At 39.1% G+C, this 24911-nt stretch overlaps 1 protein-coding gene across 1 annotated transcript in view; it reads left to right on the top strand.

The window, feature by feature from the left end:
• The first annotated feature begins 1466 nt into the window (after positions 1 to 1466).
• The window catches only part of LOC136445689 (nectin-4-like), a 42350-nt gene continuing 18905 nt past the window's right edge, over positions 1467 to 24911 (top strand). Inside the window, exons 1-3 of the mRNA XM_066443824.1 lie at positions 1467 to 2277; positions 13135 to 13259; positions 19952 to 20168. Coding sequence (XP_066299921.1) covers positions 2211 to 2277; positions 13135 to 13259; positions 19952 to 20168 — 409 coding nt within the window. The 5' untranslated portion in view covers positions 1467 to 2210. The remainder of the gene's footprint in view (positions 2278 to 13134; positions 13260 to 19951; positions 20169 to 24911) is intronic.

The following is a 24911-nucleotide window of genomic DNA, read 5'->3' on the forward strand; positions in this document are numbered from 1 at the left end:
AAAGGGATCTTGTCTACAGATATCTTATCGTGGCTTGATAGTGATTACACTGTTCATAAGAAATAGAACTTTCCCACGGTACTATCAGTCCCCTTCATGTTCGCAGCTAATCAGAAATCAATAAAAACCAAAGAGAATGTGCCTGAAATAATTGCATCCGAAAAAGCCCTGAGAAATATTCAGTGAAAGGAAGTAAGTGTAAATTTTTGTTATCAAAATGATTTTATTTCCCAAACAAAACAAAATCAAATAAATCATAGGGACCAATGCAAGCGTAAACCATATGTTGCCTTTCATATAGACATAACCCAATTCATTTCAGCAGATGTAAGTCGTAATAAAAAACCTGAGCCTGCTCCCTACTCATGAAACCTTTAACCAGAGGTATTGCTCTGAGAGATACTAACAACAACAGCGAATATTTTTTTCTCTCGTTAGTTGATGACTAAAGCTCATCAATCGGGTACTTAGCTCAATGACAATGATATCAGCACTGATACCATTGAGCACAGAGGAATGTTCATATCTGTAGGCCGTCAAACCACTGCGGAGTTATTTTCCGTTTTAATTTCTGCGATAATGGCGGTCAGACCCGGAAGGCAGATTACCGCATTATCAAACACAGCTTTTTCTGAACGTAGCGTAGATCTATCTTTGTAATTTTTTGACGGCAACGCCTTGGCGTATTGGGTGTTCTACTTCTAATTGAAATGGTATTTCTGTTTTTCAAACAGACCAACGCGTTTCCCACAGTAGATTAACTTATTGAAGGTGATTTAGGTAATGACCAGTCATCTTCGTGGGTGTAACCCCTGTATCATCCCAGTCTGCAGTGATACGGTAAATGGAGGTCACACGGCTTGTGTGTATGTACGGAATATCAAAATGGTGGTTCACCTAATCATCAGTGTACCTCTTATCATACATCTACTTGGTGCTACAAATTGCCTGATATACTTTTACTACGACATAATGGATATTCTAGAGCTGATTTTGAACTGATCGCAATCATGTTCACTGCACAAAATGATTTTCATATTGCCAATTTCTCTCCCTTATTCATCAGCTTTTGAGCAACTAAAGCATTTTTACACTGATAGTTCTTGATATTCAGGGCATGGAATTTATCAGTAGGGCATAACCATAATTCCATTCTCATACTCAATCGACTTAGTGACCTGAAACGTTTATAGACTTCAATCCACGTGATATGTAATTTTGATCATGCTCATTTATAATATGGAGTCATATGATGTCTTTACTCGCTACACGTTCTTCCTAAATGCACAGTTCTCGTATTGGGGATTACACATATTTACGTGATGATAACATCCTCGGTTGATTTACGATTAGATCTGTACTGGACTTTCGCAATCATGAGTTGAAAGTTTTTCGTTAAATCCTCATTGTGTGGTCATTCCTCAGGATGAAATTGTGACATCAAACTGATGGTCATTCGCGCCGCGCTGCGGGTGTTTCCCTCCCTATCGACTTCCGCTGGGATGTCAGATGTGAATCGTGTGTACCGATGTAGGAGATAGCGGCTTCGTGCGCCCACTAATCCCCACGGAGAATACGTGTCCCACTTTCAGTCCGGATGGGAGCCTGCGTCAAGGAAGCAGCGCTAATGGCCAAACTTGTCTGGCCTTTCCTGACTGCACCGGTCGTGCATCGCAGATCGCCATTACGTGCTCCTACACCAAAGGGCAGTCGGTGAAACCGCCAGAATTCCATGACGTAACTGGATTAAAAAGGTTGTGCCTTACTTTTAACAGTACCGGGCATGTCCCTTACCTAAGCTATAGCGATACCCCCTCGGACAAAGGAATATTCAGTCAGCAAACGCGCCGGCAGAAGAGAAGGTAATGTATTTCTTCAATAATGTCTTCGCGTTGAAGGCAGGGCACAGAGAGGCCACGGACGGACTCGGATCGATCTAACCCGTGCGCATTAATCAAGGGCCCCAATTCCTTGGACCTCTACTGGGCGTATTCTCCAGCGAAAGGATAATACAGTTCGTAGTGGAAAGTACTCCTTCGGAAATCAGGCCGCACGACAGAATGATTGGACGTGATCGTTGCCAGGGTTCGACCGCCTTTGGTAATGGAGAATAACCACGTAACCTCAGCCTCGTTCTGACAGTGGACAGCCGAAGAGGGGCCCACCCATCCACCCTTCATAGCGAGACAACTCCGGGTGCCGCTAGAACAATGGGGTGCTCACTTCCCTCCCGAGTCGTGATTTCATCAACCCTCATCCTCATCCTCCTCTCACCAGGTGAGTACGATAACGTCATTACGTCAATACGTCGTGTGTGTGCGTGTGTGTGTGTGGCGTACGTGTACGTAATGCCGCTCCTTTTCTGCTAACGTTGCGACGTAATCTTGACGCAATGTTGGGAAAGGTAGGTGAACGCCTTGACGGCGCGGGGCTTATTGGTGAAGCGCCGCACGCAGTTCTCTCGGGCGGGGGCCCAGGTCATGTCCGCTCCTCTCTGGACCACGTACATCTAGCGGGGAGGATGGACTCAATGCACGTCGACATCTCCATACACTCATTTAACATCATTACTAGACTCACTAGATTCTTTCTAAATCTATGTGTTTTAACGAACAGTAATTGGTAAAATGTATAGCCATCATATTACTTATTGAATAAAGAGGAATTGTAGGATAATCCTTCAAGTAACTTTAAAAAACATTCACACGCGATGTTTACGTGAGAAGCGAGAGTTTCTTATAACGGGTATTTTTTTATAGCTAGTGAGCTAGTATGTGAGCGTGGGAATTTTGTTCCCAATTGAATTACTTTGGGAACCCATGACTCTTATACACGTCAATCTTTGCCACAGTCATCATAGTTCGGAACAACAACAAAAAAGCGAAATGTTCCTTTTCAATAATCTTCAATGATTTTAGAAACATTTCCGATCGATTCTGTTAATGAATGATTGCAGTGATTCTATATCAAAGATTACACGTTATCATTTTAACAGACATGAGGCGTAGACACTAATACATAAAGAACTTGAGAAGTAATAAGATAGAGAAGAAAGTTGGGGGGGGGGTGAATAATTGCTAATAATCCAAAGGAATTCCATGAACCATATTGATGTGTTTATCAAGAATTGATAGGACATCTATAGAATGCATTGAACAATTGTTTATCACAAAGATTCGCTCCGGTTTTGAACTTCAACTATCGTTCAAATTACCGTTGTCAGCGGCTCCCTTGGAAATCAGTTACAATGTTAACTAAAGGGACCACCATAAAGATTAATAAATTAATGAAAAAAAGCATGAAATCTGCATTGCATAACCACCATGTAGAGCATGATCTGCCTTTTGACTGATAAGTACAAGCTGTCTTAGGAAGTCGAAAGTGCATAAGACGTGTCTCCGATCTTAACAGATTTCTTCCCGCAGCCTAACTGATTTCTTAAACAGGTGACTGACATTCTTTGATTCCAGTTTAGCCTCTTAGAGATTGCAATCGTGATCAGAAGCGTGAACGGGGTTCAGATTGTCGATGACTAGGATGAGATTTGAACTCGCAACCTTGCGATCCACAGAAGCGAGATTTCTACCCATCAGATCACGACCCGATAAAACTGAGTCTACTTCAATTATTATTTATAGCCATTATTTCTTAATATGACATATGCATCGATATAATACAATTTCATATACAGGGCGCCCGGCCATTCATATACATTATGTATACAGTTACACACAAACCAGAGTAATGAGTAGAGATCTAAATGTTTCGCGTCATTTCAATGCATAAAGTGAATCAATCAAACAGTACAGCAAACTACTTTTGACCACTGGAAGCGTTCCACAACCGCATTGCAGGTAGCGGGAAGACAAAATGTGCTACCAAGGAGGTTAGCATATAGACCCTTAAGCTTTGTGTTATCAATGGGGAAAGGTATGGATAAAACAGGTAGCTAGCAATCTTCTTTGGATGCTGTTACTGTGATGTACACATTTTAACGTAACATTCAACTACTGCATTAAGTTCAAGTGGCCAAGATCATGCAAATATATGTAATCAACCATTTGTATTATAGATACGTGAACGACACGGTACATTGTGTTTTGAATATATTTATATATTAATATTTGAATTTCCTCTTTTCAGAGATTCTTATTTGATCAAGAAAGAAATTCAAGTACCGTGACGGTCACTTGTATCGTGGTAATTATGCCAATGGCAATGCAAACGACGAGATCTTGACTCGACTGTGACAAATTACAATTCTACTTCAGTTTACAGTTAACAAATTTAATTAGTAACTCTTTTGACTTGAATAACATCTCTGGTAGTACCAAACTTTCCCTTGTACTTAGAGAATCATCTTTATTAACTACTGACTGCAATTTTAAATATTATGCTACTTAAACAAATATACATCTAACAGGCCCAACGCTTGTAGCTCTATTGGACGGAGAATCTCCGTGCAAAAGATATAGATATAGAAGTCAACTATCTTATTTACATCTCAATTCAATTAATAAATTCTAAGGTGTGGGTGGGGGGCGTAGGCACACTTTAGGTTTTTGTTGTATTGTCAGTTTGGACTTGTATATACATATATTTATATTTATAAGTTTGTATATTTGTTAAGTGGCGCTGGCAAAATAGGTTTGTCTTTGTCTAAGGGAAAATTGATCAAACTTTTCTTTTTTGTCCAGTTGTAGTTCTGTCTCTGGCTTCATTTAAGTTGTCGTGAATTTATATACATGATTTCAATATAATTTGTCGACATATCCATTCCGACCAATGTTAAACATCAGTTTCTTGTTCCTGAACATGTTCAGGTTATGAAGCACACCTGGCCAATAAATTATGACAATAAATGAGCAGGGATCTCTATTTTGAGTACTTAACTTTGCCTGTGAGAATCAGAACTTAATTGCGTAACAATTGTAACGGATACAGTGTATGCCAATTTGTAGATACATACCAATCGACTATTTCTAATATTTAACAATTTCAAAGAACTTATCTATAACATGAACAACAATCGATCTAATAATGTACCTTCTAATGGCTTAAACAGTATACAATGTAATGATGACGCTAATGGCATTCGGTGTAGTATATGATGATAGTATTCAATGTGGATGTAGATGTGTCAGGAATGTACAACAATGTCTCGTTTTTGCATGGAATTGTATATGAATTGGCCTACATAGGTAGATATTTGAACAGGGCAATCATATTGAATATCTCTGTCTTGGTATGCGGAGTTTTACCGGACTTATCGATAAAGTGGTGTTGGCAATGGCGTAAAGTTATTCATCTTCTACTCTACTGAATAAACTGCATGATCCTAAGTTCCGTGCCCATGGTTATTCATATGTTCATTCATCCAGCCATGTGCTGACGTATGAAGGGTTAAATCAATGGTCGTTTCAGCATGCATTGACGTGTGAGGGGCTAAATAAATGGTTGTGTGAGAATGGCCTCACCTATACACTGATGACACTCACATTCAATCTGACGGATCAGCACATCATGGCTTACTTTACACACGCTTTTCCATGTACACTGAGGGTAATGAACACCCCGAGTACGCGTTGAAATGCTTGTGTAAAATCAGCCTATGTTGTATCATGGCAAATCCTGAAAAACAAGTGAGAATAGAAATGTGATGAGTTTTTCACTGTGAGATACGTCAGGTATAAACAATTCCGTAATGGCGTACCGGCTAATATCTTTGTTGAACATATCAATTAAAAAAAAAAAAATTGTAATTTTATGTTTCATTCATAGCCAATGCAATGTGAAGTAGAGAAAACAGCGTTCACAATTTGTGATGATTTACGTACCCATGCAAACATTTAGTGCTGTATTCTAGCGTTGAATTAATTTCAAAGTTTTACAATCTGACAAAAAGAATCATAGTCATGTTAGTTTTTGTTTGTTTGTTTGTTTGTTTGTTTGCCCCTTTGTTTATTCATGATAAGCTCAAATCGGCACGCAGGCCGCTTTTCATTGAGGTCATGAGGGAAGAGGTAAGGGTCAGATACAATATAACAGAGAGACACAGTCATTTGAGTCCTAATAACTCTATCAACTTTTATTATTACATATTCATGGTACAGCAATATACAATTGCTACAACATACAGCATATAGTAGGGCGCAGGCTGGTTCATAGTCTGTGTCCGTTCGTTTTGTTCATTTCCGTTACTTCAAGAGTCTCTTAAAGGAAGTCATATTCGGAGCCGTGCGTGTGTCTGGCGGTAGGCTGTTCCAGACATTTGGTGCGCGGTAGGCTACCGATCTTCTGAAGGCTGGTCTCTCGCTTGGGTTTGGGGACAACCAGCTGTGTTGGTAAGAATGCTCAAAAGGACAAAATTTTGGACAGAAATTCTCCACTCAGAAACTTTTCTTTCTTTCCCCTTTTATCTAGAAATTCCCTTAAGAAATCAGGTAACATTTGAATGAATACTTTGTTTTTGTCATACCTATAGCGTAACCTAAACATTCAATACTGCCCAATTACACTTCGATTTAAAGAACATTATCATAAATTAGATAATGTTCTTTAAAATCATTAGATGTTAGCAATAGTTCAACGGCCATATATGCAAGTTGCCTTACATTGTACCAGTTACAATTGTCAGGCAATAAAGTTCTTATGTCCTTTCATTAATCCCCGTATGATACTTGTCACTATGGTACAATTTACATCCACTCTCCGGAGCTATGTACAGCAATGCAAAGTTAAATGTCGGTATGCTGGTTCCATCTATTTTTATTTATTTATTGGTTTAGCATGTACATGCGAGGGTTGCCCAACTAGCCGTAGGCTATTACTAAGGGCGAGCCCATGTGCGGCCATAGGACTGTAGGTTTTGAACCACTCACACCGGAAGGACCCCTCCTCTTTTTGATAAGTGCGGTGGGTTCTTTAACGTGCTCGAGGTGTGGCTCTTGTCAAACACGGGACCTTCATTTAATGTCCTATCGTAGGGACGTCCCTATCCAAAGCTATAGGTACTCATTTACACCTGAGTGAAGTGAGGAAAGTCTTTTTAAGTGCCTTTCCCAAGGTCACAACATCAGGGTATATCAGTGGCTCCATCTCAGTGGTCCTATTCTGTACGTCCACGCTCCCTCCTCTTTACCTACCCTATCAACCTACATCGTATAACGGATAACAGCAGCGGATCGATGTCTTCAGGGGGCACCCTTTTGGCGTAAAGGATTTACCAGATTTTAAAGAAAGTATTGGTGTGGGACATTGATGAAGGTTAGACATCCAGGTAATTAGATACGCCAAAAATCATTACACAAGCAACTTGATATCAAAATTTTGAAACAAAGTTAGCTCCTAGACTAACAGGAGTTAATTCATTAGCATACAACCTTGTCTTAAGTTGCTATTCTATTGAACCATCTAAAATTGTCTTTATTAGCATTAACATATCTATTCAGAGGTTTTGTATGAAAACCTAGTTCGGCCAGATCTGTCCTTAGTCACTGACGAAACATAGTGGATGCTGTCTGAAACGTCTGACTGTTTCAAAATTTTATCCAGTTGCTTGAGGAACTATTTTTTTGGCATATTGGTGTGGGAATTTGTTTAATACTACTAGACGGTATCTTTGACGTGAAATAATACGGTCATATCTATATTTTGGGGATTCAAAAAACAACTGTACAATTGTATGTTCTTCTTCACCACAAGAGCTTGAAAAGGAGTACAGGTAAAGCCATACATCTGATTCTATCTAAGCAATATTGGTTAACATGTGAATCACACACTAGGGGATTTCGTTTCTCTTGTCGATCAAAGATAGTTACTTAATTACACGTGGCGCTAGGGGTGAATTTGGACAAACTGTTTATGACATATTTTCTAGTACATAATTCTCAGTCCGAAACTACTGCACCTCTGCATATAATGTGCAAATTTCTGTATGACGTCATCATCATCATCTTGTCTTGAGAGTGTTACGGATGAACATCACTCTCCTCCCCCAGTCCTCCCTGTCCTCCATTGCTCTCGGTAATTCTTCTTAATTGCAGCCCGCATCCTCACACAGCTGCTGTATGTAGGTTGTGCGACGTCTGCCTACACTTGCATGTCCATGTTATGGTGCCCACAAAAGAACGTCGCTGATGATCTCTTCCTTACTTCTCCATGAATGACCAGTGAAACGTACTCTCCTCTCACAGATTAATGAAGTAGTATGGCTTTAACATAGTTTACATCCGAAAACATGTACTCTTATAACAGGCATGACACTAAGTGAAACATTGAAAAGAACAGCAAACCGAGAAGGTTGGTTGAAAATGGATGCCAGATCTTCTGTTGTGTTGCAACGGTCAAATAGACTATGGGATAGTGAGAGATGGTCTCTTAGGATTTCCACTAATAGTCAGATGAGGTCAAAGTATTGTTTTCAAGCACGCAATTTCTGACGAAGCAGAAAAGGGTTGAGTAAAAACGCCCCCTTAGACAGTATATCATAAATAGGAAGGCTAATAAACTGTCATTTAATATGTACCGTCAAACCTAACAAATTGATTAAATGATTCATTAAACATGCAAAATAATCACATTAAGAATATCATAGAAACGTGAAGTCTTATGTTCGCATCGCTGTAGCAAACGTGCTGCTAAACTTGAAGACAATGGTCGTCAGCATTTGGTCGACATTTGAATATTGAATTGCTCTATTCCCTCCCAATGCTATCGCGTTTATGATGAGTACCCGCGGCAATCGCACCGTTAATTTCCTGCTGGGTTTGTAATGGTTGTAAATTAAATCTTTTCACTGCGCGCCATGGCTGCTTAACAACCCAGTCCCACACAAGCTGTGCAGAAATGTGGTTATACCCACCACAGTGACGTCAAGGAGCCTCGAAACATGTGTGTGAATATGCTTCATTCTTAAACTTCTATCAGTATCTAATGTGTTAGGTAAATGCTCATAATATATAGAAATCTTTATTGACACGACAAAAGTACAGCGACTTTCGTATGGTCTTCTTCAACTATACATGCAAACAACAAACAATGGTATACAAAATGATAAACCTATTAGTAAGTACAAGTATATGAATACTTCAACATGTCGAGTTTAACGTATCATTTACACTACTAGTTCTAAGATCTAAGCATTATTTGATATATTTTTCTATTTGTACAAAGTAATGGTTGTCTCCTTCTATAATGTATTTGAATTTAGCTATAGAATGGAATTTACTAAATTCTGTTGAACATGCGGAAAGAAGGTTGAACAGCTTCGAGCGTTTATCATGATATCGTGGACAATCTAGGATGAACGTATAGATACACATATAATGATCTAGTTTCCACTGAATGCTAAATACCGTTGCAAAAGGTATGATAAACGCGAAAGGCCATAAAGAGGTGCTTTCTTTCTTGTACAGAAAATGTAGTCTTGCAAGATAACGCTTAAATATCATTATAAGAAATAAATGTTATCAAAGATTGTTGCTCAATGATACAGAGATACCCGGGATGGCTTATGTGAATAAATCATCTAACTTTCTGTACAAAAGACTTGATGGTTATAAAAGAAGAGGTATACAATTTATGATCTTGCGTGACAGACGCTTGTCAAGGGAATTAACACATAGTAGCCAGACCTTGGAATTACTAGGCATCATTGAATTTCGGTATAGCCAGGTGTTAGTCATTATGTTTTCTATGACACGTATCAGAAGTTTTGCCATTTTCATGTTTGATGAGAAATGGTAGTACTATAGATGAAGTTGAGATATGCCACCCAAAATGTCTTTGAATCAAATATATAACGTAGAGCATCTAAAGAAATTGTCAGGGTGGCGAACACTCATATGTTCAACTTGTGATTGTATCTTTCTCTGATGTTTCCTTTTACCCACTTCTCTTACGGCGTATCGTATCCAACACTTTAGGAGTACTTCATCATCATAACTGCGCGGTTCCAATGTGTACCATATGGACCGGACCGTCCTTTTTGGTTTCCATTGACGTTCCCATTATCCAGGGGTCGCACATACGGGGCAGCTCGCCGCAGATGAAATGAAAAGCTATCACGGCAGATGTGCCCTGTGTGAGCAATTCTAGCATCCCCAGCCTTAGATAACATTTATCATCTCCATTTCACGTAGATAGATACAGATATAAAGGAGATAGAGCCCCGCTTAATATGATTGGTTTCGAGCATCCGTTTGATTATACACACTCAAAGGAATACTTCATGGTTTTGCGGGAAAATTGTGGTTTGATTTGTCATTGTGTGATCAGTTCGTATGTTGCAATAAGATGAATGGAGAAATCTGCAGCTAAATTAATTGAACAATGGCGTTAAGACATTAACTGACAAGAGGTTTTGATTAAAAGGAGGATAAGTGCAACTTCGTGGTAAATTGTAAAGCGTACTTGAATGTGAGTCATAATTTCTGTGTCTAGTCTAACACCTTTTACATAAAATCTTACAATCAGTCACATTGCCAAAGTTCCGTTAAATTTGTAATTTTGCAGACATAAAAGCAGATTGCAAATGGACAAAAAACATACAGCTCAGCAACAATTATCTCAATGAGTTTAAAGCATACATCAAGGCACCTGAATGGAGTGCTTGATACTGTATCTTGTACTCGGTACAAAGATTTTTCGCTTCTGCCACGAATATGATGAATCATACCTCCATAGCTTTTGGAAATGTCCAAATTTAACCCTCTTTTGGAACAAAGTCATTACCGTGAAACAGCTAAGTATTTACTGTTAAATGGATTTAATGGTATTTTTGGTAATTTGTACTTTGGAACCCTCCCCGTTGAAAATCTAATAATATTACTAGTTAAGATTTACATATATAGATGTGGAAAATCTAGTGCCTTGAATTTTTATTCTTTTCCTAACTACATTTATTTCTTTTACCAGGTAGAATATTATATAGCCCTAAATAAAGGCAAACTGGAGAAGCACATGGGGAAGTGGGGCACTTCATGCAGCTTAATATCTTGTTTATGTGCTTATTATTATTAAGTTCTTGTTTCATTTCAACTTCTGGTATTATCATGTTGGATATCCCAAGATTTCTGTTGCATCACATTATAATTTCTGTTGGTTGAAATTTACGTTATCTTTATTGTTAACTGGTGTATGTATGTCTTTACACCGAACTTCTGTTATTATCAATATTATCATATAGTACATGATCGGTTCTTGCTGGATGGTTCCCTTACTGTATTTGTTATGTAATTTATAAAAACCAATAAAAAAATTCTCGCTATGTTAAGGAGATAGCACGTTAATGAATTCATCCATGGCAGAGTGACATCTTTCCTTTGGACTATCGATTTGAAGCACTACTATAGTTTGCTATAGATATTTTGATGAATGTATCTCAGTGGCATTTTTCTCATAGTTCACTTCTCCTGCATGTTTATGTCAACGTTTAGGCTCTGTTGTGTTTGTTTATCCTCCCCCAAAACTATTATATGGCTACGTTGATGAAGGTTAGACATCAAGGTAATAAGCTACGCCCAAAATAGTTACTCAAGCAACTTGATAAAATTTTTAAACACTTTCACTAACGAAAGATAGCGGATGCTGTCTGAAACGTCTGAGTGTTGCAAAAATTGTATCCAGTTGCTTGAGTAACTATTTTTGGCGTATTATATGGCTATATTTTGGGTATTTGGAGACGATGACATAAGCGGCTTGTGGTTGTTAACTGGCTGCTCAGATGCACAACGGATGTTGCAGACCTTATTGCATCTCCATGCAATCTATCTGTTAATGAAGTTCCTCTGTCTGGTAGATACAATTATAGATACCATCGGTACGTGTATCTGTGGGGAGGTGGTTTTACAGTAGATAGGTGCATGTTCATTACATCATTCTCTACCGGATTTCCTGGGAATAGATTTCTATCTGGCAGTGGGATAGAGGTTTACTCTTATCTCCCAGCTTTAACGCATTGAGAAGCCTAGGTCATTGCCTTGGATTACGTCATGGTAGGAAGTTTTCATGGTAGTATTTTGTATACATCCGAATAATGATTTTTAATCGGTGTGTTTCTCGCTGTATTCATCGTTAATAAGTTTATTGCAAACGCCTGCCCGAAGGCTAATTGCAAATAACATAGATAAAAGAACAGGGTACAAAATAAGTATAAAGCGGCTAAGCTAGATTAGAAAAACGTAACTGTCTATAACTATGTTAAAGGCAACCCAAGTGGTTTTAGGGTTCGAAAAATCGAATTTTGAAAGTTGATTTATTTAGTCATTTCTATGCATGATTCGTTCAAACAACACTACCACAATGTATCGCAACGTCCATGATGCAAAAATACGGCGTTGTTGTGATGTGAAAATAGTGACCGGAGTTTTAGTAGGCTCGAGAAACTAAGGGGATCACCGAAGATTTTGCGCGGTTTTAAAATCCTAAAAGTGTGAAGCTATTACGCAAAAGTGCTGAACAATGTTAGTAAATGTCACTACCATAAAGATTTCAGCATTTTTTTAGTTCCATTTTTGTGGCCCAACTATTTCTTTGGTTGGCTTTAAGGGTTTGACTTCTGTTTTGTAAGCAATGGAGTATATAGTATATGGTATGTATTATCCTTGTTATAGTTGGTTAACCTTACTTAAGATCCATTTACAGAGTTGTTTAGATGAGTCAGGAGAGTAATACAATTATGTTTGGCCAGATTCCAGCTTTAGATGATTGTGAACTCAGATCTAAGCAATAAAAATGTGACAAGTAGCAGTGAATAACTGTCAAACCGTATGCATGACATAAACGACACCTAGCGGAAAGACAGCAAACTGGAAAAATGGCCCCACGATTTAGTAACGCCGGTAAGAATAGTATTACAAAGTTTTCTGAAATTGACATCTGTTTAACCCAATCTGCTTGAATTATGTTTTGGTATCTCTGAAAATAATAGCATTTTAATAAAAACGACCTGATGGGACAACTTGGAATATAACTTACTGCTAGTACATACATTCCATACACGGAGGGGGGGGGGAGTTTGAGACACACTCTGGAATATTTAAGGTGTACCCAACATGTTCTTTAAATACTGCTGCTGTCTGTTAAAAAATACTGTTTGTTTTCCTTGAATATTAATAAAATATTCCCCCATAGGTACCTACTGTGAGGACATAGGACTGACAGTACCGGAAACGGTGAATGGCATTGTGGGAGAACCCGTGACCCTCCCAGCATCCTATGAAAATGGCCACAAGTTGATATCAGTCACGTGGAGTAAGGTACGTCAAATGTTCAACAGCCAATAGTTACATTTGACACAGCATGTCAAAGTCATCATCCCCCCCCCCATCATTTGATCTAGTCGTTAAACAAATAATCACCTTAAACAAACTACAATTTGCCACACGACCAAAGCAACATTAGGGCCCAAAATATTGAAATAACAAAAATGCTGAAATTTTTATGGTAGTAACATTCACTAACACCATTCAGCACATTTGCGCAATAACTTCATATTTTGAGCATTTTAAAACCGCGCAAAAACGATAATTTCTATAGTTTTCGCGAGCCTACAAAAACCATGGCGACGATTTCTAGTGAGTTCTCGCACCACAACTACGTCGTATGTGTGCATGATATTGTATGCATGATATCATGACAGTATTGTTTGAACCAATCATGTATAGAAATGACTAAATCAATTGACTTTCAAAATCCGATTTTTGGGCCCTAATATTGCTTGGGTTTCCTTTAACAATCTTCCCTTTTGATGTTTGTTCTCTATGTGTTTCCAATTATTTCATCTCAAGCCTCTACATTGAAATGAAATATACGTCAATATAATGAGAAATCTGCCTTATAATCTTCTACCATGTCCAAATCCTTCAGAAGGTGGTGGGATTTAGTTCACAAAAATGTCAACCATGTCGTTACGCCCTCCTTTATACTACGGACTGAAGGTAGATGCTGTAGAGGAAGTCTAATCAGTAACCCCTCAAATTCTAAATCCTAGTTGTTAACCCGATAAAGTATTACTTTAAAAGAGGAGGAATAGCGAAGAAAAGCTTCAAATTACAGGTTTGCGTAGCAAAACCTTTGTTGGATCAGTTGGCATGTGTGGTGGCAGCCATCTTGATTTTGTGACGTCGCAGGTTAGCCATACCATTTACCTGGGATCCGGAGGGATGTTCTTTGGTGGCTCTAGCGTTCTCTCTATTTTTAACAAATCGGCACAGAACTATCACACATTCAACTCAAATAAAAAGAAAAATTCAATACCAATTCATATTTATAAAAATACCCCGTACTCGCTAAACTAACATAGCAAACCTGAAGTATATCTAGCACAAATACTTAACTCAAGTCTATTCCTATTTAGTATAGTATTGATTTTACCCCCCTCCCAATCCCCACATTCATCAATGTCCGCGTGACCTTGGCGTAACTTCCTGTAAGACTCATATTGATGCAGCGCGGTGGAAGAAAGTAGGTCACCGATGTCGTTGGCATTTCGCCGACCAGTAGATTGATGGTACGGTCCGATAGGGGAGAAGGCGGTCAATATTAGTATCTAGCTGCTGAAAGGAGGGCCTGCATGGGGGGGGGGGGGGATTGTCTACGAATTACGCCTCATGTGGGCACCATTTCTGGGCTGCTCACACAATTATGGCTTCTCTTAGTAAATCATGTTAAAATACACTGAAACAGGGCTTCATGAAAGTACTAACCCATCTTTCAATCTTAAGAATTCGTCTCCACTGGAAAGTCACAAAGATCTACATGATAATCATGCAAACAAAACAGAGGGTTGTTCTGCTCAAACTCAGAGAAAAGCTGCTATGAGTAAATAATCCTACATTTGACCCCAAATTTCTGACGTGTCAATCCGCATGACCGAAAAACATGTTCTTGCGACAACTCAACTGCTGAACTGAACAAATTTTGACCAAATTGGGAGAGCGTAGGCCCTACATACAATGTATAACTCAGATTGGGCCATCTTGTTAATATATTGTTAACTGAAAATGCAACATATGTGACTTATAAGTATGTATATGTTTCAAATTCTCCGATTAAGCATTAAGCTACGACGAATGCAAACTTGAAGCCCATGATATTTTCTAAGCTCTACATTCAGAAACTTCTTCTACATCAGATTCTGTAAAATTTTCTTAATGTAAAATTGTATTTCTATTGAAACTACAATATTTTTCAGTATGTTTTCAAATTTGTTACAAGCGTCTTCACTATTCTAGAAGAATATAAACGGAGTATATTTACATCTTTAACTTTCGTCGGCACATAGCATTATACGACATTATCAATCCAACATTCTATGTTGGGTACTGAAAAGATTCTTTCCCATGGGATACAATGCGTAAAAGGAAGCACCATCTCCCGGAAAATCCTAAACGAACAGTTGACATTTTTGACGCCTTGTTGCAAACAAATCTCGCAGGAACAACTGCCTTGTTAAAGGTTGGTCCGACAGGAAGGTCTGATGGATGCTCATGCAAACCTGCAGCAGGAATTATCTATTTCAGCCATCGGCTGTCGTAAATTTCGATACCTTTAGCACCTCACTAGAGAGTCGTTCAGAGCATTACGTCTCCGATACCCGCGGCGTGCACATCAGGATATAAAGCCCTGAAAGACTCTCAACTGATTTCCGTAAGACCTTCAGGCTTTGACAACTACGGAAGCTGGTAACATTTATAAATAGCTTCCACCTTTTGATCCACGTGACATATATGTCCGGAAAAGAAGGTAAAAGTACGACTCTCTAGTTGCAAAAGCCATGAAGGCCTTGAAAACCAAGGAAACTAACGCGATAAACTACAGCCAAACCTGGATTCAGAAAACACTGAAGGGACTGGGGGAAAATGGTTGCTTATCATGTAATGCCTGTGCCTAATACGGGTGTTACGGAACGTGTGATAACTATCCGTATTCTTCGTTTTCACGTGACGTCACAATCGCTTTCGAACGTGAAGTCGGCCATGTTGGATGATAAGCTGTTCGCTCTTCACGGCTGTGTTGCGACGGTGGACCCGTCCGTGGAAGGAAGCAGTTTTATTCAGAAACGGGCTGGAAGTTTGACTAGTTAACTGCGGGCCCAAGGAGTACAGGATACGACCTACTCACCGTTTCTAATAAAACTCTATCTTATATCAAACTATAAGATATCAATGGGTACAGGATACGACCTACTCACCGTTCCTAAAACTCTATCTTATATAAAACTATAAGATATCAAAATAAAGATCAATTCAATTCAACTAATAATGCTCTTTTTTGGCGGATTGAAAGTTATTTTGTCACATGGTCTGTCATGGACGTAACGCGCGTGTAACATAGCACGTAAATCTTACTAGTTTTCTTTTGTATTGTATTGGTCTTGTCATGGTGATGATCTAATTTCAGAAAGAAGTACGCACATCCCCGACCGTCGTGCGACGGAAAATACAGCTGAAAAGGCTTTTGAACATGTACACAAATTTGCGATCTTCCCGAAGTTTGCATGGCCATGCTTGCACGGCCATGCTTGCACGGCCATGCTTGCACGGCCATGCTTGCACGGCCATGCTTGCACGGCCATGCTTGCACGGCCATGCTTGCACGGCCATGCTTGCACGGCCATGCTTGCACGGCCATGCTTGCACGGCCATGCTTGCACGGCCATGCTTGCACGGCCATGCTTGCACGGCCATGATTGTCACAAAATCTTTGCACGGCCATGCTTGCACGGCCATGCTTGCACGGCCATGCTTGCACGGCCATGCTTGCACGGCCATGCTTGCACGGCCATGCTTGCACGGCCATGCTTGCACGGCCATGCTTGCACGGCCATGCTTGCACGGCCATGCTTGCACGGCCATGCTTGCACGGCCATGCTTGCACGGCCATGCTTGCACGGCCATGCTTGCACGGCCATGCTTGCACGGCCATGCTTGCACGGCCATGCTTGCACGGCCATGCTTGCACGGCCATGCTTGCACGGCCATGCTTGCACGGCCATGCTTGCACGGCCATGATTGTCACAAAATCTATGCCACAAAATTGCACAAGAAGAAACTGATTTTGTCAAGAAAACGACCAAAAATCGACAAAAATAATACCGTGCAACGGATGCTTGCATGTATCAGTAACGTAACGCAAACACCACACTTGAAATTATATTGAACGAAACGTTGCTGTAGAATCAGATACAGTGCCTGCAGTTTAACATAACTCTGTACATGTAAAGGAACCAGAAATTTTCATAAGTGTTGCGGATTTTGAAAGAAGGTTCCCGAATCCGGTGGAGCGGCTCCTATGCGCGGTAAGATGATTCTCGCAAACACTCGCCATTAAACTACAATTCCCGATGTAAACAGAGGCTGTTGATGTTGTTTGCATAAAATCAGGATATTTAAACGCGAGAAGGGCATTGGATTAAGGACATTATATAGGGATACTCCACCAACAGCGACCCTTTGTTACAGTAGCAAATGCTCCATTGTTCAGTATCGACTTCATTCAAAAGTTTTCACAGACAACACGGACGTGGAAAGTGACGCCGCTCGGCACAAAAATATGGGAATTTTCATACATTTCAGCAACATTATCCTAGAAAATAAGGAAGAAATGTAAAGGAGGAAACCAGTATATTGAATACTTGTTTGACATTTGGTAGTTATTTTAGATAGAATCTTGCCGCAGGCATAGCTGTTATGAATTTCTATTTCACTTAATTACCATAGCACTGATGATTCAATTGAGCTTTTTCAAATTGTATGTTTTATTGCGTGTTGTGTACTTAATTACATTGATAGCTTTTATAATGAACTTATTGTCCATTTTTAAAGAAAGTACCAGTTGTAAGCCAAGACCAGCTTTTTTAAAAGCACTTAAGTGCCGCCACTTCAAAATTGCTTTCCCCAATCTGCCTTTCTCTATTGAAACACACCCAAGTTGACAATTTTGCTCATAGACTCAACAGCCCTTGAGTGACTTTCTTTGGCAGATTTTACTTCAATAACAGGAGAACAGGAGAAAACATTTCACAGCCATAAACCTAGGCAAAACGCCAGCTTTTTTCAAAAGCACTTGTTTGATGGCATATCTTTTATTGCATATCGGTTGTATTTTCCGACAGAAAAAATAAATTCAGCATGACTCGTTAAGTCTGCTAAGGACGTTAACCATCCTGTAAGTTTGATTGATTTTGAGCCTTTGTTTGTGAGGGCCATATGCATGTTGTTATTGTTTTACAGTATATCATGTTTTACCGTATATCAAAGTTTACTGTAAAGACATCACAGTCTGGCAATACCTATTAGATAGATCCACATTTGTCGGTTACTGACAAGCACAAAAGCGACCAGGCGGCTATCCATAAGAGTCGTAAGTGAAAAATCGTACAGCGCTGGACTGAATAATTTGGACATCGATGCTCGGCGATAGCTTATTTTACTTGCGACTTACCTGCGATCATCGTGAGATGTATGTGCCCGAGGCTTAATAAAACATTTGAGTGGATCACATTTAGCCTTGTTTTGTGGTGAGCTGAGTATATAGAAAACACCAGGTTATCATCCAACATGGCGCCCGCGCGTGACGTAGCGGTTTTCGAACGTTCCGTGAAAACGAAGAATTACACGAGGTTCTATCACACGGGCTTCCATAGAATATTTCGAATGCATTTTGAGCGCGCCGGTTACGCCGCAGTCGAAAATTCGAATACCGGATTCGCAGGTTGGAATCAATGTTGTTACAGTTTTGTGTTCGAGGACACAAACCTCCCTCAACCTTTGGCGCATTCCGCATTGAAATGTGTGTTTGGGGTTTGACATAAATAAAATACAACACGGTGTATTCCGCATCACCCTCGGTCCCAGCTCTCCTACGGCCGTCGGGCGATTCTACCCGCGGTCGGGCTGGTACCTCGGGTGATACGGAATACCCCGTGTTGTATTCTACAGTTTTTTTTTTTTAATGGACGGGAAGTTTTGCAATGAAGCATGTGACTAGAGGTGTTTGTTTGACTAGACCAGGTCTGACCATTTTCAGTGGCGGACAATACATGCTCGATGAAACGTGGTCGCTCCTATACGATGAAGAGATTCTATAAGGATATCCTTCACTCTCTGATAAAAATAAGTGGTATGTTTATTTAGATAGATATATCTTATCTAAATCGTACCATGCATGTATTGACGATCATATTTACGTATGACCACAAATCAGGTACATCATATCTAAGATATAGCCAGTGAGCAGACAAAATATTTATTATTATATAAGGCGTGTGGTGAGATCATACACCAAAATGATTAGACCATCCATCTACAAGTGATCACAGACTTGCGAAATCTATATCTGGCGTGGGTTGATTTCTAAGGCTCCATTCCACTAGACGCCATAGTAGCATGGAACTCGTTGTCATCAAGTACTGTAGGAGCATCCTCACTAAGTAACTTTAAAGAACGGTTACAGTCAGATATCCAAGACTAGACCGTTCGGTGTAATATGACCAGCTGCTGACGCGCCGCGTACCGACAAAGCTGGTGTGTTACGCCTAATGGCGGTTATACCGGCTAAATAGATACAGATACAGAACAAAGCACTCAAAGCATAAAATTATGATTTTTAGTTATGTGAAATACTTTGAGTGATCTGTCAAATTTTATGTCGCAGGGTGGTCGCAGCGAGGTCGCCGACCTCGTGGAACGGCAGCAAATCTTAACATCTTTATCCGTCTGTCCAATGAACTTTGTTCACTATTCGAATTAAAGGTAATCTTTGTCACTTAAGTACGGCACAGTGAATCAAACACCCGAGGTAGGTTGGAATTCCGACCGAAAAGTCATGGTGAGTTCCTTCTTAGTTTTGGATAAAAGCTCAAAAACTTTACAAAACAACTTTGTTTACGAATGCAATTAACGCTTCTCCCCTTTCTACCGTGTTTTTTTTTTAAATTACCATCCAGGTAAGAGGTGGGTTAAGCGGCGAGAGGACAGCTGTATTTGCCTTCTACCCGCCGCAGAAATACTCCTACGGTCCGCTGGAAGGGAGGGCGTCTTTAGTCGGCATCGCCTCGCTCAAGATCATCAAGGCAGACTCATCAGACGAGGGTCTGTACGTTGTCACTGTGTTCTTAGGAGCTGCTGGGACGCAAGAGAGGCACGTGTACCTCAACATATTGGGTAGGCATTATATTGTTATTACACCGGTGCAATTATCTAGTGGTTCGATGGGGGCTGAGCCATACAATACCAAAAATCGTTTTTCGTATTTTCGTGTTTTTCCTTCTACAAAGAAAATTTTTCTGTCAGCAAGAATATTATACTGTATACAAGAATCCCTGTTTTAAGCACAAGCAAGAATTGCAGCTAAGATTTTTTTCTTAAGTTAACTTAAACCAAGAAAGTTCAAGAAAATTATTCTAGTCATAGACAAGACTTCCCAGAAGGTTTCTTGAATTTTCTTGTTTTTCCTTTTCATAAGAAAATCTTTCTCAACATTAGAAAGCAAGAATATTAATAAGAAAAAATAGGAAAAATAGGAAAAAAGATTTTTGGTAGTGTAACTTTAGTCTCTATGTAGGTATTCAATGCACCGATGACCCCCACCCTAGGGAATACTGATCATATTGAGCCGAATTTCTGACGACGGGTGGGGATCAACTGATGATACCACACAATTCCATCAAGTGTTTATAATTCACCACAATGGTACATGATAGTACTGTTTTCTTTTAAATTTCCTTTAGCGCTTACCACTTTTGGGGAAGATTTTGCAGTTAAACACCTACCACTAACAGTGAACTAACCTTGTAGTTTTTGGACGGTATTTGGCCTATAGAAGGGCTATTAAAACGGAGATGGGCGCCGCCCTATACATCATATGGCGTGGGAAGAACTTTAACATAACTAATTTTATATACTTATTACAGTCGTTATCAACCAATCAATCGACGTTTAAAGCAGACAGAAATAGACACGCTTATATACCTACAGGTTAAGCAAATTTCAGATGATTTTCTAGTAACAATAATCAGTACAGCCTAAGATTTTAATCTCTGAGAACACGCATAATCTACGTATCATATCTTAATGTAAAATTACATGGAAACCAAACCAACGGCCTTGCCTGCAGATATGTGAGAACTATTAATAGTAGCTGGAGGGAATGTATAAAGGAATTCGATATTTGAGATTCTTGAATAAAAGGATTACCAAGCGAAAAGGCCGAAGGGTTTTCTTCAGGTTTAAGTAGGGTCGTATCGAGCGGTGAGATCCTGTATTAACCTGCCGGCTGTCTAGCGTATCTGATTTTCCATGTCGTGAAAGACGCTTTCAGCGTGCCAGCTCGTTTAAAGCAAGCCTCGCAGCGCATCGTTAGTACGAGTTGTCAGAATAATACATGAACTGTTCTCCCTGATTTACCATGAAACATTGAGGCCAACGCCGTGAAATTCCTCATTCTGCTACAGTGAATGCTTAATCACATGTACAAGCTTCAGCCAATGGATGTTGGCAAAGTGTTCCATTACATTACACGTCAGTTGTAAAGTTTGTGAGGTAAAGATAGTCACAAAGCCTGTTTTTGAGACCGTACGTGCAGTGGGATTTTATCTCTACTACGTCTAGGGTACGGTGTTGAAAAGTGGAGCCCATCCCTCTCCTCCCACCGTCTTGAACCTCCCTAAGCGAAGTCAGGTACCGATTTTTACACATGGGTGGTGTGAAAAAAGTAGTGTAGACTGCTTTTCTCAATGACAAAATGTCTGGTCAGGAATGCCAGGAATCGAATCCCTTACCTCTAGCTCTCGCTCTCGTGTCCGCTAGCCTAGTTACCATTGCTCTACACAAGTTACTCAGACATTCGATCGACGCCAACGTATGTTAGTAAAAATGGTTAGATTTGCAATAAGAGATGTTTGGCTTTTATATGTGAATTCCTACCGATCTCCTCACTACTCTGATTCTGCAAAGAAATCTATTACATACAACAGAATTGTAAACCATGCCTACTATACACTAAGTTTCATAATAACTTGGAATCCCCGTGGTATTCGCAAACTTGAAAATTACCCTGACAAAATTACCCTGACGAATCCATTCCGCCACATGTGATTACATGTAGTTAAAAGATATTACAACATACAAAATGCATGAGCCATTACATTAATCAAGCATTAAGAAGCATGCCATTCCTAAGAGCTTTAATGATATCCAAACTTAAGAGTAAGAATACGCACTCTGCAATATACGTTACAGGTCTACCCAAAACGAAGGATGATTAGGCAAATTGGCACTTCAAATAACGTCTACTGATAGAGTGCGATGTTATTAGTTAAGGCGGAAGGAGATATTGTTACTTATCGACAGATGGTTGATTGTGTAATCTATTTTCACAGTTGGGTTGAAGCAAGTAGAAAACAACAGTTGGGTTATTTCATGCGTCTATTCTGGAAAACCGTGGTCTAGTACAGACTGATGATTATGTGTGTTTTGAAGTCTTATTTAAAAAAATAAGTCAAAACCTAAAAGCGTAGATTGTATTCCGTAGTATTTCTAAGACTAGCCATTTGTTCCACTTGTCAACATTGTTAACTCGCACTATTTGTACAGTGTTCCTTTTCGATGCATTGTTTCATGTTGCAGGAACTTGCATATAAAACAGTATTATCATATAGTTATCTATTTCATTGCATTTGGTAGACAAATCTTATGGTTTCCTTATTATAATACACATTAAAGGTACTCAAAAAACAAGGTATTATTGGCTCTACAAATATCGTCTACCAATGCGTGGTATTATTATTTGAGACAAAAGGAGATATTGTTACTTAGCGACAGATGGTTAAATTGTGTAATTTGTTTTCACGGTTGACTTGACGCAAAGTAGAAGACTACGCGTGGGTTGTTCCCTTTGTCGATTCTAGAAAAATAAGGTCTTGTACAGAATGGTGTTTATCTGTGTTTTTTTTTTATATTTGAAGTTTTATAGTTATCTATTCCGATAACAAATCGTCTAGTGTTCTTATGGAACTCAAAGCAAAATGAAGAATGTTTCTTACCCTCCCTAAGCAAAATATAGAAATATTGATTTTTATCGACTTTTTTGTTCTCCCATAATGATTGTTCTTAAAGGAGGCAGAATTCGTCAATCAATGATAAACTGTGGGAAAGTAATCTATTTCCGTTTTCCTAACACATGTCGTGTCGTGAAATGTATCACACAAACGACCACCACGCAAGGCCAATGCTTACTATATTTTTAAATCTAGCACGCATAATTCTTTGTTTTAATTTCTAACACAATCTACCAAGCACAGTAATAATAAGTTTAGTGCAAATTCCTGCCCGAGGGCTAATTGCAAATAACATACATAAAATAACAGGGTACAAAATAGGTATAAAAGCGGCTAAACTAGATTATACAAACGTAATTGTCTATAACTAGTGAAGGGTTTGACTTCTGTTTTGTTAGCAATTGAAGACGTAATGTCCCACCTTTTCTATAATCTGTAGGTTTTGGTAGCTTTGTCTGTAAGAGAAATTCGGATAGATCTTAGTGGTTTTAATAAACAGCTCATGTCGTGCATCATCATGAAATGAACAGTTTGAAATAAGGTGTCTTTCGTCTTCCACGGGATTTTGATGTTATGATTTTATCGTTATATTCGTAAGCGTTGTTTCGTTGTAATACAGCAGACAACACTGATCTATGAATATTTGCCGTTTCTAGGTCAAGATCATATTTCTTCCTCTCAAAAGCTTTTTCCGGAAATTCAACTCATTTTTATAGATCATTACCTCTTCTTGTGGTGCGGCATAACCATAAATATGCATTAGTCAGACAATATCCCGAATTTGTATCAAAAGCGGAGGGTTAATAAAGCTGCGTTCCAATTTTGAACACATCGTTAAAAAAACCTATTCTGTTCTTTATTGTGAATATCATTTGCTCGTTAAAATTAAATGTGGAGTTCTGCTTGACCCAGATTTTAAAGCGCGTTTAAATTTGAAAGCAGATGTCTCTTTTTTCGCACTCAGTCTTTTTCTCTAAAATTCCGAAATATGATCCTTTATATGCATCACACAAAAAGCAAACCTTCTTTTATATCAAAACGTTACTGTTGTCACATTTCAAAGCAGTTAGACCGTATTTTTCTTGTGAAAATATCAATATCCTGTGACACGCACACCTCTATTTTACCTAAAATTTCATTGTGCTAATGTTTTTATTAATTAAATCTCATATTACTCGATTTCAAAACGGTTGCCCTTCGTAACATTTCAGACCGGTTTGTTCTCATTGGTCATGTAAAATATCACTTTTCTATAGCACTCACAATATGTGCCTTTGACCGCGTTTTCATCCATATTATGTATCACACAAACGACCACCCTGTTTATGCCTGTAATAAAAACGATATGGAAAACTCCATATCAAAATTATGCCCACTTGCGGCATAAACATTCACATCGCCATATGACTCATTTTGGCGGCAAATTAGGCTCATCAGCGAAGATTACCGGCACAGTAGGATAGCGTGAAATTGTATATGCACGAGTAGGATGTAACATTATGGGCTTCTCTAATCACTTCCTGGTGGCACAAACACATGGATCATGTTTAGGTAAGGATTACCTAAATGCCGCATTCATATGTTGGTTTCAGGCTTATATTTGGATGAGCTCATTATACAAGCAGCATGTTACACTCTCAAGCGACTGATAGAATAGCGATCATTATGAAGTATCAAAAATTCAAGATATTAATTTTATCGCCTGAAATTACTTTGATGTTAAAAGAACAATACAAGTACTAATTAAAACGTACATTTTATCCATTGAAATTGAACATCGTAAATTTTGTTGGTTCACAGTTTGATGGTTTGGCTATATACGTATGGTTGTTTAAGTTATCAATCATGT

This window comes from Branchiostoma lanceolatum, chromosome 12 (genome assembly GCF_035083965.1).
Source record: "Branchiostoma lanceolatum isolate klBraLanc5 chromosome 12, klBraLanc5.hap2, whole genome shotgun sequence".
In the NCBI taxonomy this organism is placed as follows: domain Eukaryota; kingdom Metazoa; phylum Chordata; class Leptocardii; order Amphioxiformes; family Branchiostomatidae; genus Branchiostoma; species Branchiostoma lanceolatum.